The sequence below is a fragment of the Triplophysa dalaica genome, chromosome 11 (assembly GCF_015846415.1).
Source record: "Triplophysa dalaica isolate WHDGS20190420 chromosome 11, ASM1584641v1, whole genome shotgun sequence".
NCBI classification, from domain to species: domain Eukaryota; kingdom Metazoa; phylum Chordata; class Actinopteri; order Cypriniformes; family Nemacheilidae; genus Triplophysa; species Triplophysa dalaica.
In genome coordinates, this window is record NC_079552.1 from 23,660,098 (window position 1) to 23,675,535 (window position 15,438).

Here is a 15,438-nt window from a genome sequence, read left to right on the forward strand (position 1 = left end):
TAGTCTCTATCAGTGTTTTATGAGAATTGAGCCACTATTCCTTGTGTAGTTACACAGTAAGTGCATGGTGTGTGCATGTAGAAGAAAACTGCACATTTAAAAGCTATAAAACCATCAATAAAATAAGAGCGATTTAAAGGTTTAAGGCGACCCTAACACACAGGGTTTCTACCAATCTCATATTCATCTTAAGTGAGTAGTATTGCATACTTTGTATCTTAGTTTGATCACATTCATAAAAGATAGATGCAGCTTGACGATTACTTCTGAAATCATATAGCACGTGCAGGGAGAGGGGTAGGCTGCACCAAAGTACATTGTCAACAAAACACGGACATCAGTTTCACTCACCGCATGTGGTACATGTCCGGTATCTTTTAGCGCTGGGACGGATCCATATATCAGTTTCAAACCATCTCCAAATCCAAATCCAGAGTTATGTCCACCGTTTATATAACATTCATCACCCAAATGCAGTGAACAAACAAACACCTGAACTTCACCAACATATGCTCTTTCTCTCTCTCTCCTTACAAGTGAAAGTGACGTCTGCACATGCTCCTTCACCTGCTTTCCATACTGCCGTGTGGCCGTGCCGCATGCTTTTCCAGGAGAATTGTCCAATAAGGGACTAAGAAAAGTTGTTACAAAACAATTTTATATTTAAAAAAAATCCAAAACCTGTCTGATTGCTGGGGGAGTGTATCCACCACAGAAATACTACGCCATAAGCCCAACTTGTTTTTTGACAAGTTGACCATGTTAAGCATGAGAAGACAGACAGTTGAACATTGTAAAGAAGTCAGAATGCATGAAACACCATTGCAGCACCCCTTTAAAGACAAGCTGTGCAGGTAAACCTCTCTCTCCCGCCCCTCAGAGGTGCACTAGCAACAGATGCTAGGGGCTTTTTGCCTTAAGTCTCCTCGTTAGAGCCCCATATTTTGAGAGGATGCAGGGAAAACCGGTTACAGTGGTGGCCTGACCTGGATGGGAGTGAGGTTTAGGGGGCTGAGTGTAACGAAGACCTGTAAGTGTGAGAGCTGTGCAGGTTAAGCCCACTACCTGACCTCAAGATGGTCGTGGCATTGAGCCCCCTCATTAGAGTTCCGCATCAGGACCGATTGTCGGTTCGAGGCCCGCTCGGGGTGATGCAAAACACCGGAGTCAGATGCAGAGATAAGAGAGGGTACATTAACATTTACATTTAGTCACTAAGCAGACGCTTTTATCCAAAGCGACTTACAAAGAGTTTAGGAGCAATAAGCGATAGTTCATACAGGAGCCATAATACATTAGGTGCCAATACAAAGTTACTGGTATTAATTTACAGTTCAATACTCAACACAAGTGTTCAGCTAGAGCAAGGACATTAGAATCATAACAGGGATAAAACAACAGACACAGATATGTGCCCATATAAACAATATAAGGGCAGAAGATTTTTGATCAATTTAGTCCACCGTGCCTCCCTCAGTGTACACTGTGATTTAAAGTCTTTCTGTTGAGCTAACCCTTATCCTGACTGTGTTCTTTCAGGTGCTGAAGTCCACTTTGTGAATATGACAGTGCTCACCAAAGGTCAGATGAACTCTTCATTCTGGGTAGTGGACAGAAAGCACATGTACATTGGAAGTGCTGCCATGGACTGGAGATCATTCTCTACGGTACAGAGAAACTCTCTTTGGATCGATTAAACAGCAATAGTTTGATTGTTGCAACAGCTGTGCATGTCATAATCTAGTGCCAACATGTTTTATGACTAGCCTAAACGATAGCATGTCATATGTTTCATAGATATTTGTAAAAAATCTAGATTAGTATGTGGTTTATTAAACCAGAACACAAGAATGAGCACATAGCCCCCTAATAACAAAGAAAGACTGGAGTCAAGGGCAAGGGCTTACATTCACAAGAGCTAAGATAAAAACACTTATATAAAGACAAAATAAAAGTCAACATGGCAAAAGAAACATAAACACAAGAAAGATGTGCAATGTTCTTACGTGTTTATCTGGGACAACTTGTCGACACTTTGATTTAATTATTTTCACACACTTGAAAGGTTATATTTTCCATGTTATTTTTGCCCACACCAGCCACGATGGCGATACATGGCAAGCTACAATATACTTTTTCGTGTCAGATGTGGTACAAGTGGCATCACGTAAATCAGAATGCTGTACAACTTCAACCCATTAATCATATAACACAACCTGTATTCTGGTATTGTGTGAAAAGTTTTTATAAAGAATCTACATATCGCCAACACTGTTGGTTTGGAAATTGTAAATAAAAAGTCAATTATACCTTTTTCAATGTGTTGCCAGATCACATCGCATCCATTAACATAATCAGTTGCGACGACGCGTCATTCCAGTCTTAATTTCATCATTGGGCTGGAAGTGAGATTTACTTTTTTAAACAGATGAAGGAGTTTGGGCTCATCATTTATAACTGTAGCTGTCTGGTGATGGATCTGCACAGAATATTCACCCTCTACAGGCAACTGCAATACAAGGAGTTTGTGCCATCGATATGGTCCAAGAAACTGACTGCACTGTATAACAAAGACAAGAGTCTCCAGCTGTTCCTGAATGACATCAATGCAAAAGCATACATTTCTGTGAGTAACTATTTTATTAAATCAACATAAATGAAATGCTTTTATTTAGAGGAAAAAAAAATATTTAGAGGAAAGATATGTTAGTAGAAAAAATCCTTCTTTAATTGCTTTAGTGTACTGATGGTTTATTGTTTAAGTGTTTTCAGGGGCGATTCTAAGATTTTTACACTGAGGGTCACAAGTGGGGCCACAATTTAAACAGAGGGACCGATAATGTGGGTTTATATGTACATATTTAAATCTGTATAGTTCAGTTAGCATTAAAATAAGAAATTAATAGTGATACCTTTATAACTTTAAATGGCATTGATTTACTTTTGTAAATAGGAACAGTCGACAACATTTTTTTATTAACATTAAAACTGTAAGAAAATAATTTTGCATCCTGGACATTTCTCAAAAAAGTACACAAATCTTACGTAAAAAAACGTCAAAGACTTTACACAAAACAATGCTTCACAACGGTTTTCAAAACAGAAGGCCAGTCTTACAGAAATAAAAAACACTATATGAACTGTATGTGTCCTGATACCAGTCTGTGTCTTGTTTAGATTGTCATCCATTAGTCTGATAATCATATATGCTGTGGCAATGACTCATGTTTGTTGAGTATTTGCGCTAAATAAAATATAAGCCGATTACTTAAACTAGGATCCAAAATTGACTTTTATACAAGCACTTGTGCACCCAACTTCAAAGTGTTAGGACCTCTAGCAGAAATTAAGGAGCAACCACTCGAAAATGAAGAATACCAGGGTCTGTCTGAATACACGAAAACAAAGTAGTAACAATTTCACCATTAATACTTGTCGGCCTATGTGGCGTCTGCTGTGTTTTTCACAGTCACAATGGCTTCATGATTTCCTGCAATCATACTTTTTTAAATAATAAACCACAAACACACAGCATGTTATAATTGAGCTTATATTAAATTAAGCTTAATTTGGATGTGTGAGGAAAGGGATCATATCACGTTGTCCTCTTACTCCATTGACTGAACTCTCATTTCTCTTTATAGCCTTCAGAGAATCAGTTCAAACTAAATGAACATATATCCCGAGTCGTCTATCCCGATAACGAGATATACGACTGAATTCTGCAGTGCGCAGTGTACATGTTATAAGATGGTGATCAGTAAAATCGTCGCTTTGAGGTATAATATCTACATAGATTAATTAAATTTATTTATATAGCGCTTTTCACAATGTGCATTGTTCCAAAGCAGCTTTACAGTATCAAATAAGAAAAACAGAAAAACACAGAAAGGTAAAACACAGCACAGTGCATGGTGTTTATAGAACAAGCAAGATCATTCTAATAAATTTTATCTAATATTAATAAATAGATGTAGTCTCCCGGTGAGCAGGCCAACACTGCCCTGCTGTGGCGAGGAACCCAAACTCCAATGATTGATTAATGGAGAAAAAAAAAACTTGGGAGAAACCAGGCTCGAGTAGTCTAGTGTATGATTATGTCGATGAGTAGGTCTATTGATGTAGTAGCTCTTTAAATGCCACTGCTAATGCATAATTAGCACTATCTATGTGGATATTAAAATCTCCGACAATCAGTACTTAATCAACGTTAACCAATAGGTCAAATACGTCTGCGAACTCTAGACTCCCCGGGCCCTACATTAATTTCCTGATATACACAGTAGCAAATGTAAGAGAAAGCACTGGTTTTTTACTTTTGTTTGGAACAATTGTGTTCAACACAATTACTTCAAATGATTTAAATATATGCTCTGTTCTCTAATGATTGTTGCGACACCACCACCTCGACCAACCGGACGAGGCTCATGCATGTAACCGTAGCTTGGTGGAAAAGACTAATTTAGACCGAAATAGTCATTTGGTTTAAGCCATGTTTCTGTAAGGCAGAGTATATCCAAACTGCTGTCTGTAAACATTTAATTTACAATAACTGCCTTTGGATTTAGTGATCTAATATTAAGTAGCCCGAACTTTAGGCGTTGGTTTTGCTCATTAATTATATTGTCTTCAGGTTTAATCACGATAAGGTTTTTTCTCTGACTTTTCCCGAAATTACTACTTTGTTTGATTATTATGGGACAGAGACAGTCTATATGCATTTGGAAGCAGTAACATTTTTAAGAGTTGAGTGAGAGGAACACAGACTATGGTTAAAGGTTTGACTTACTAGTCAAACGGTGCGTAGCGTCTTTGAGATGTTGTCAGACAGAAGATCCGCTCCGATGCTGCTGGGGTGCAGGCCGTCAGGGCGGAAAAGCCTTGGTCTTTTACTCTGAAGCAGCGTTCGTTGACACATCTTGCCCACAACCGCGCCCACCCCGGTTGCCGTTTTTTCCCGGAGCTGCATGAGGAGCTGTGTGAAGCTTGGAGTGCTCCACTCACGGCCGCTCCAGTCAAACCAGCTCCAGCTCCCTCACTTCCCTTGATGGTGGGGCAGCCAAAGGTTACGTCGAGATCCCCCTGGTTAAACGTGCGGCTGCGGTGCACCTGTGCCGCAGACGGCTGCCACGTGTGGGAATCGGCCACGCCTACCGTCCAAAGCATGTAGGACTTCGGCATCACTGGTGTCGAAGGCTTGCGCTGCCCAGGCTGCCTCCTCTCTCTACGCCTTGGCCATCCTGCAGATCCGCCAGGCCAAGGCGTTGAGAGAGCTCCAAGAGGGTAAGGCCGACCCGGGTATAATGCAGGATCTCCGTGCCGCCACTGACAGCGCTCTACGGGCGACCAAGGTGGCGGCACGGGCCCTGGGTCGGGCGATGTCCACGGTAGTGGTCCAGGAGAGACACCCCCGGCTCTACCTTGCGCAGAAGAGTGACCCGAGAAAGTCCGCTTTCTTGATGCACCCGTCTCGCAGGGTGGGTTGTAACACCGTCGAGGACTGCACTCAGCAGTTTTTGACTGTGAAGAAGCAGACAGTGGCTATTAGCCACATTTTACCGCGCTACGACTCGGCCGCCTAGAGGCCCCCGAGATCCCACGTGACGTCTGCTTCCGGGCAGCCCAAGACCCCTTCAACATCGGCTCCAGTTCCTGTTCCCCCACAGGCGGCAACCCGGAAGCAGAGATCGAGAGAACTCCACCACATCAGCAACCTTCTCACGAGAAGGGACACTGACAGGGAGAACAACGTGGGGCCCTACCTTCACACCCACGGCTCTGTTCGGTCGATACGGGACGGCTCCTGCCTCTTCACTAAAGCCGGACCCTTTTCAGGGCCTGGCGCCCACTTACTCAGTTTTTCCATTCTCCCCAGGTGTACTTGCAGCCGATCGCACACTCCACTGGACTGTGCCCGGCAACCCGACCTCACGCCCTGGCGAGGTGTAGGGTTGTACACACACGACAGCTGGCACCACTCTCAAACTGACAGTGTGTGCAGCTGTCCCGCCTGGAAGGCAAAAGGTGGAGCCAACCTTCCCTCCGGTGATCCCCGCGACATATGGTTAGCTCCGCCAGCCGACGAACCACCCCCCGTGGGAATGATGAAGCAGACCGTCCCCTTGGTCACCCTGTCACAGTCCCTGGGAGCTCGAGAACTGCCCACACTGGTTCGGTGGCTAATGAGGACGGTCCGTCTTGGTTACTCGATCCATTTCGCCAGAGACTCTCCCAAGTTTCGGGGCATCCTCTCTCCCTCTGTCAGAGGCAGGTACGCCTCCGTACTTCGGGTAGAGGTCACCACACTTCTGGCGAAACAGGCATCGAGTTCGTCCCACAAAACCAAGATGTTCAGTGGGTTACAGCCCGCAACTTCATCGTTCCCAAGAAAAAAGTCGGGTCGCGCCCCATAGGTCTGCGTACCCTGAACAAAGCACCTTCACAAGCTGCCGTTCAGGATGCTCACGCAGAGGTGCATCCAGACATCTATCAGGTGTCAGAATTGGTTTCGGGGCGATCAACCTGTTCTCCCTTTCGGTCTGTCCCTGTCCCCACGGTCTTCACGAAGATTGTGGAAGCCGCCCTATCTCCCTTAGGGAGGAAGGTGTGGGGGAACTAAACTATCTCGATGACTGGCTTATATTTGCACACTCGCGAGATCTGTTGTGTACACAAAGGGACCTGGTGCTCCGGCATCTAGATCGATTGGGATTTCAGGTCAACCGAGAAAAGAGCAAACTCTCCCCAGGGCAGAGCATCCTCTTTCTCGGTATGGAACTAATCTCTGTCACCATGACGGCGCAACTGTACACAGTACGCGCCCAGTCAGTGTTGAACTGCCTGGAATACTTCAGGCAGTCGGCGGTCCCCCTGAAACAATTTCAGAGGCTCCTGGGACACATGGAGTTCTCTGCGGGGGTAATACCCCTCGGATTGATGCACATTAGACCGCTTCAACACTGGCTACAAAGTCGAGTTCCAAGGATAGCATGGCACACCATAACCCCTTGGTCTTCCATGACCTTACTCCGGGCGGGCATCCCTTCGGGCAGGTTACGAGGCACGTCGTGGTGACGCCTTGCGGAGAGTGGCGACTCCACCCCCGGTCCAGCTCATTTGGGTGCTGTTCGGACAGGCACAGATAGACCTCTTTGCCTCTGGCGACATCACCCATTGTCCGCTTTGGTACTCCCTGACCGAGGCCCCCCTCGGCACAGATGCCCTGGCGCACAGCTGACCGCGGGACGGGCGGAAGCACACCTCCCCCCCCCCAGGAGCCAAGGTCGGGGAAGAGGAGCGAGCACCAAGTGTTATTGGTTACACTGCACTGGTATAACCACACTTAGCTTCAGAGTTGATGCTCTGGACAGCAACTCCCCCTGAACCATTCCCCTGACAGAGGACCTGCTCTCTCAAGGGAAGGACACGTTCTGGCATCCCAGATCAGACCTCTGGAACACCCATGTCTGGTCTCTAGACGGGATGAGAAGATCCAGAGGTGGCTACTCCCCCTCTACAGCAGAGACCATCACCCAGGCTAGGGCCCCATCTACTAGGCAGTTACAATCCTCTAGACGGTGCCTCTTCTCCTCCTGGTGTCTCTCTCAACGAGAAAGACCCATTGAGGTGCTCGATCAGGATTGTGTTGTCCTTCTTACGAGACTGGAGACCAACATTTCCACTCCACACTGAAAGTGTATGTAGTCGCTATCGCCACTCATCACGACTCAGTTGATGGAAAGTTTCTAGGGCCACATGACCAGTTTCGCGAAAGCTTCGACCAGGCCTGTTACCGTCGCTTCGCTAGAGATTGTGACACGATACAGCGTTGTGGCGTTTTCCATAGGTAATCCCATCTGTCGTTCACGACACAACGTCAACAGACCGACAGAAAGGGAACATCTTGGTTACGTATGTAACCTCAGTTCCCTGATGGAGGGAACGAGACGTTGTGTCCCTTATGCCACAACACGTATCGTATTCTGCTGCAGTCGTGAGAGGCTCTCAGGCTCTTCAGAACAATAGGTAAATGAATGCAGCACACTGGCTTCCTTTTATACCGGACATCTGGGGGCGGAGACCGGCATGCAAATTTCATTCGCCAAATTTCATTGGCCTTTTCTATAGTAGTCAGAGTTGATTGGTTCTCAAGGGCGAACCCCATCTGATGTTCGAGACACAACGTCTGGTTCCCTCCATCAGGGAACTGAGGTTACATACGTAGCCAAGACGTGTTCACACCAATGTATACATGAAATGCTTTTAATTGTTGTAAAGAGTGTCGGGATAGGTCAATATTTTGCCAAGCTAAAACTATCTGAACATCTGGAATCTGAGGGTGCAAAAAATCTAAATATTGAGAAAATGGCCTTTGTCCATCAGAGGCGCTGGAACAGGCCGCTACGAAGAAGAAACTTGTTTGTTTTCACTTTTTCTGTTTGCTCTCCGCTGTCATGACGTTATGTAGAGAAGAATATGAAAGCTGAAATTGTAAATGTTACATAGATATCAAACTTGAGTGGTTAATTCTCAAAGAGCACGCAGCACGCGTGGTTCCAGCCTTTTTTGTTAGCAATTTTGCTTCATCCACTCACAATACTAAAGATTTGAAATATTTTAACTTGGAAATTAACTAAATATCTTCATGAAACATCTGAGAGATTGAGATTCAATTTATTGTCATTACATATGTACAAGTACTATGCAACGAAATGTATCAGGAAGGAAATACAGCATAACATGAGGAAGGTTGGGAGAAAAACAAGCACACAGTACACATAGACAAGACTTGCAACAGGGTAAGTAATCCAGCTCCGGCAAGCAGCCATCCGGTCCTGCAGCCATTACAGCGCTTAACACAGACCCGCTTGCCAAGCTGGCGGGTCAAAGCGAATGAGGTTTGGAATCGGTCAGAGTCTGTGTTTGTGTGTGTGTCTGTATGAGGAAGGTCCAAAAGTCTGTGTGTGTGTGTGTGTGTGTATGATGGGGGAGGGAACGCAAGAGCGTCTCGCCACATTGCCCTTCAGGGTTGTTTCTCCGGTATCGGCCTCGGCCAAGGCCAATCCTGATTCAGAGGGGCCGAAAAGATAAGATTGCAGTTGTTTCATCTTGAGGCGAGTAAACCGCATTCCAATTCCACGGCAACTCTCTTTCTCCATTTTGGTCTCTAGCATCATCCATTTTCTTTCCATAGCCGTGAGCTTTTTCAAGATATAATCCATATTGCGATTAATAGTCTCAGTCTCAGTGCTGACCGCTCTTCCCACGGCCTCCGTCAAAACCTTGTGAGGCTTTGGACAGCTGTTCCCGTTTTAAGAATTTTTCGATAACCCAGGGCAAAGCATAATCCAATCAGCATAATACCTGTTATCATGGTTCCGAAAAGGTAGATATCTTCAATGTCCTCCACGGAAAGAGCGGCCAGACACACGATCCGCCATCTCTCCCATGCGTCCATCGTGTAGCCAGCTGCGAATGTTCCGTCAGGGCATTCAGGTTCACCCGAACCTTTGCTTCTCGTCGAGAAAATGGTGTCAATTGCGGTAAGGGACCGGTTGATCAGATCCATAATTTCCAAGTTTCGAGGGCAGTGCAGAGAGTCTCTCAATAGATGAGACGTGACAAGACAGGAGACATAGCAGGGAAGATATGGGCAAGGACGGGGAGTGAGAAATTGCGACCACCTCCGATGAGAGCCAAATGAGAAGGCTCTCATCGGCCTTCTCGTTTGGGCCTTCTCATCTACTTAATGTCCTACTGATTTTTGGCATAAAAGAAAAATCGATAATACAATTGACCCAAACAATGTTTTGTTGGCTATTGCTACAATTATACATGTCCTACTTATTACCTTATTGGTGACCCTGGACCACAAAACCAGTCATAAAAATAACAACACAAATGTATTTGTGTACTCTCAATTCAGAATTTCTTTCATCTCTAAGAAAACATGCACAAACACTATCCCCGTAAAATAATTCAGAAGATATCTTGTAATCATTTTACAGGCCTGCTAACAAAAACAAAAGATCTCTGCTGAAAAAACAATAGAACTGTAGCAAGCAAACCGGGACAAGAGCTGTGAGGGAACGACGCGACAGGTCCAGGCCTGGATTTTATGTTATGTTTTATTATGTTTGTGACATTTTTCTTTCATTTGTTGTTTGTTTATTTTATTAAAAGTTTGGTTTAACGTTTGCCGGTTCCCGACCCCTTCTTCCCGTTTACTTCGTAACTTCGTACTTTGTTACTTTGTAACTTTGTTACAAAAACTTTTAAAGGATTTAATGGGAATTGTATTGGTTTTAGAACTACAGTATAATGGTGTTTACTGGTATGTGATGGGTGATATTATGTGGCAGATGTAAAGCAATATAACTCATTATTATTAACAATTAACAATATTATTATTGAAGAATGCCTAAAACACAATACAAGAAGGAATTATGTAATGGTTCTAATGAAATAAAGCCAATGGTTTATAGCAGTATTTTACTTAACACCATTAGAACTTCTGTGATGGTTTCCCTTGGGTTTCTTTAGCAGGGAGCATTTATACACTAACAAATTAAGTTAATCAGCTCAGATAAGCTAGTATTATCAGCTAGTATTAACTCTTTTCATTAACTTCAGCTGATCTGTTTCTAGAGTTCTGTGTATAAAAACACGATGATTTTTTTAATCTTTGTTGGTTGTGATAGGGTTCCCCAGATGTCTTCTGTCCTAAAGAACGTATGAAGGACATTGAGGCCATTTTCAGAGTAATTCAAGACGCCAAGACCTTCATCTACATCTCTGTACCCAACTATCTGCCAATACTTAAGAGGACTCAGATCAAGTAAGTCCTGTCAAACTATGCAGAATACTCTAAATATATTTACAGTGTTTCTGTTGTTTGTGCAGTTTAACATTTTTCTGTTTACAGATAATGTGTCCCAGCCAGGGATGTCCGGTCAGGGGAGCAGGACCGGTTCTAAACATTTGGAGGCTAAATTTATTTTGGAGGCCCCAATCCCCTACACCTTTTAGTATAAATAAATAATTTTTTACACTGTAAAAGTGTAACAATTTTAACAAGTGTCCGGACAGTCAGTCAATCTCCTCATGGTTCAAGATCAATTATTCCAGCAGGGACAATCACCTGTTGCGGAATATGCGATCAAGTACCGAACTCTCTTCGCAAACTGGGGTTGGAATGAGGCCCCCTCATCGCGGTCTTTCATCAAGGTCTAGACGCCACCGTTTGAACCCATCTGGCGATTCATGACTCGGCAGGATTGGGGAATCTTATCCAATATAAACCGTCCTCACAGCTGTTCCCCCATCTGAACCCGCTGCATTTCCTCAATGCACCCCCATCAGTACAACCCAGAATCCTTCAGAGCCCATGCATATCGACCAGTCCAGCCTTTCTCGTGAGGAAAGAGCCCACCTTATCAGTCAGCTGCTCTGTTAATCCGTTTTCTGCAATCAAACTCCTGCCCTTGTAATGTCTGCGTCACTGCCTCCTCCGAGGGTTTGAAGCTGTTCCTACGGCTGGACATCCGATCTCCCCACTAGAGAGATGGCGCTTCCCTACTCCAGCTAACGCTGCCGTACACCGGGGTTTTCCCAGTTGGCCTTGCAGTCTACTACCTCCCTCTGGAATCGCTGGGACTTTCATTCACGGAAGGCAGTGAAATCTATTGGTCTTACTACTGACTGTACCTGTGCCATAGGGATGTTTGTGACCTGTTGCGTGTGCTAAATAAAGATTTGGATCATTCTACCTGCAATTGAGTCTACTCTGTTGGTGTATCATGACAGTTTCGCAACTACGGTTTGCCAGTAGACATTGTGTTGGACAGGGCACCCCAGTTTATCTCCTGGGTCTGGTAGGCTTTCTTCCACCACCTCAACATCACCGTCAGTCTCACCTCTGGTTATCTTCCTCAAGCCAATGGCCAAGCTGAGTGGAAGATTGAGGATATTGGGATGTACCTGAGATCCTATTGCCATGATCATCAGCAGGCCTGGCACTGTTTCCTTGCCTGGGCTGAGTATCCACATAACTCCCTCCGTCAGGCTTCCATCGGGCTAACCCCCTTTCAGTGCATACTCGCCTTCCAGGGGTACTGTAACAAGCTCTCCACAGCTGCCAGCTACACCCCCGGCATCTGAACCTTTACATTTACATTTACATTTAGTCATTTGGCAGACGCTTTTATCCAAAGCGACTTACAGTGCACTTATTACAGGGACAATCCCCCTGGAGCAACAAGGAGTAAAGTGTCTTGCTCAAGGACACACTGGTGGTGGCTGCTGGGATCGAACCAGCAACCTTTGATTTACCAGTTCAATGGTTTAACCCACTAGACCACCATCTCCTTTCCCCTGCTTCACACGTTCCCATTGCAAAGCAAATGCTTTCTCCAATCTATCTTGCCGCCGTTATAAATGTGAAGTTCATTCTTAGCCAAAAATGTAGCTAACCTATGAGTGTGTAAACTAAAGAATGTTGATGAGATATAAAACTGAACCAGTCAATGTGCATGCTGCCAATTTAAAAGTGAATAAATTACTGTTTTGGGTTTAGTAATTTGTCAATCTGACTATCTGTCAATCTGTCAATCAAGCGTTTCACCTCTACCCCTGCACACAAGAGATGGAGAAAAGTGGCCCACATAAACTGGACTCTAGGTGTCCTACTGTAATGTAACACAACAGTGATTTCTTTACTGTGTCATCTAACAGGTACTGGGCACAGATTGACAACATGCTCCGGGAAGCGTTGATTCTGAAAAAGAACATTAAAGTATGCATGTTAGTGAGCTGTTGGGAGCAGACAGACCCTTTGACCTTTAACTTTCTATGGTCTCTACAATCTCTATGCATGGACTCCATCAATTGTTCAATGGAAGCGGTAAGTGTGGATCTGTCTAAATCATACACTTCTTTTGCTTTTCATATGTCCTGTACACAGTCTTTCTTTCTTGACCTGTTAGCTATTACATTTATTCATTTGCCAGACACTTTCATCCAAAGTGACTAACAAGTAGGAGAACATACAGTATATATATTTAGTAAACACACAAGACAGTACTGTTAGTTTACAAGGCCATGCTATTATGGGATTAAAGATGCAGTAAGCAAAGGAGAGAATGAATAAAATATTTTTCAAGACAAACAGTTATTGGTTAGTCAAATAAATGCGGACAGGTGTGTTTTGTCAGAAAATGACACTTTAACCACACTAAAAAGTTACTGCTTGATTACAATTATAAAAATGTGTAATTCAATGAACTGTGTTTGGATAGGAAATATGTAGTTTGTGTTTTAAAACAGTCAAGTTAGAGATGCTCAGAGCATTATGAAAGTTGTGGCCGTTTGTTTGGCATTTTGGGGGACTGAAAAGGCGAAGAAAATTTACATTTCCAGCTACAACAGCGTTTTTACGCATCATTATGAACACAGATCGTTTGTCATGTATAACTTTTTAAAAACTCTCTTGCTTTTAAAACTGTAAAGTCATCTTATTCACGAGTTCACCTTAGCAAATAATTAAAAAGAGAGGGGGCAGTGTGTTTACGTTGAGAATTTAGTATGCGTATTTGGCGTGCTGTCCGGGGAGAGGGCTCCGGGGTCAGCATTCTCTCCCGACCCCGGAGCGCTCCCCCTTTGTTCGGGGCGAGGACTCTGTTCTCTGTGCTTGACCGTGCCCCGAGCGCTTTCGCCCCCCTTTTTTGGGTAGAAAAGAGTTTTGATGGTTAGGAGTCTGCGATGGTGCGAAAATCTATGAGTGGAGGAGGTAAGGCGGTTTTACAACTTATAGAGCTCGTTCTTGTTTGGTAGGGTGGTTGATGTGATTGCTAATGCCGGGCAGCTGCGTGATTTATAATGCTGTGCAGCCGGGTGGCTGTATGATCGCTAATGCCGTGCAGCTGCTTAATTATTTGCACGTGCTCCTCCCGAACTTTGTTAATAAAACATCTTATCTATACATAGTGCACTTCTAAATATTGAAAAAACATTCTGATTTTGAATAGTTTTGAATGTTGATTTAACGCGCTCATCCTGTGAAGTCTTTGATTTTTTTTCCGTTCATTTATATTTATCCATTATCACTTTCTCTCTATTATTGCAGAGATCTGCTTATTTAAGTGATCAGAGCAATGATGAACTATATAGTGTTTTAAAATGTGTTCCAGTTTTACCTGTCAACTGCACCTGACCAGTCATTTGTGAGAAACATTACATTCATTGTTCTGTCTCTTGAATAGCTTGCCTTCCTGTCTGGCATTAAAACAGATGTAGAGAACAGAACACGTTAAAAACACAGTCTACTGCTTTTACCATCTGTGTAACCGAACTGCATAAGTGCCATTGATGTCTTGGTGATGAAATGCATCAGTAATACTATATTCACTGTGTGGAGAAATCCACACTAAAGTTTAGTAGCTACCAGCTAGTTTGTAACTAATTCTGTACTTTAATGGGTTTAATGGGGCTTTAAACAAGTACAACAGAATTAAGTTAACTCACTTAAGAAATCTTGAGCTTGGGTGAATTGATTTTGCTTTACTGACACTCAAAATGATTAAATCCACTCAAATGATATTTACTGAGTGATAATACTGTCAATATTGTATTCCTCATGTAGAAATTCTTCATCCAGCGTGAGCAGAGCGGCGGACGCCTGTATGGCATTAATCATAACAGATACATGGTGACAGATAACTCTGTTTATCTCGGTGAGTAAAGCAGACAAATCTGCTTATTTTTATTTCAAGACTTTTACAGGATTACACACTATCTGATCATGTCACATGTGCAACACAAAATTATAGACTAGAAAAAAGCCTCTCTCTCCTACTGTACATCATGTTTCTGGGTTTGCAGGGAATTTTGACTGGGTGGCCAATGAGTTTGTCTTCAACGCTGGTGTTGGGATCGTGATCAATCAGCAGAATGAGACGAACTCCACAGTAGTGGAGATGATGAAAGCTGTGTTTGAACGAGACTGGAATTCCCAGTACAGTAAAACTTTACAAGCCAACAAAATCCCAGCATGCAGCAATACAATCAAAGAGCACACGGACAACATGTCAACTCCAGCATTTTTCCAAAACTCCAAGGCTTGGAAATGACACATAGATTTTTACTTCTGTTGTTTTTATTAAAGCAAAGGCTATGAAGCATGCACTTTATGCATGGTTGATTAAGCAAAGTTATTTCATTCCTTTTTAATAACTGGTTTGTACTTATATATATATATATATATATATATATTTTGTTGCAGAGTCACATATTGGGCTTTTTGACATTATTGCAGAAAGATCTTCTGGCCTTGACCTTTTAACTATTCCCAGAACACGTCTTAAAGAGATCCCCAACTTTGAAGAACTGTCTTTGAACTGTCTCTCTCAATAGGAGTTGTTCCGGCTTTGTAAAAACTAATAT

At 43.5% G+C, this 15,438-nt stretch overlaps 1 protein-coding gene across 1 annotated transcript in view; it reads left to right on the forward strand.

Moving 5' to 3' along the window:
- The window catches only part of LOC130431265 (inactive phospholipase D5), an 84,354-nt gene extending 69,229 nt beyond the window's left edge, over nt 1-15,125 (forward strand). The window contains exons 5-10 of the mRNA XM_056760197.1: nt 1,540-1,667; nt 2,429-2,626; nt 10,701-10,837; nt 12,733-12,901; nt 14,639-14,729; nt 14,878-15,125. Coding sequence (XP_056616175.1) covers nt 1,540-1,667; nt 2,429-2,626; nt 10,701-10,837; nt 12,733-12,901; nt 14,639-14,729; nt 14,878-15,125 — 971 coding nt within the window. The remainder of the gene's footprint in view (nt 1-1,539; nt 1,668-2,428; nt 2,627-10,700; nt 10,838-12,732; nt 12,902-14,638; nt 14,730-14,877) is intronic.
- Nucleotides 15,126-15,438: the final 313 nt, after the last annotated feature.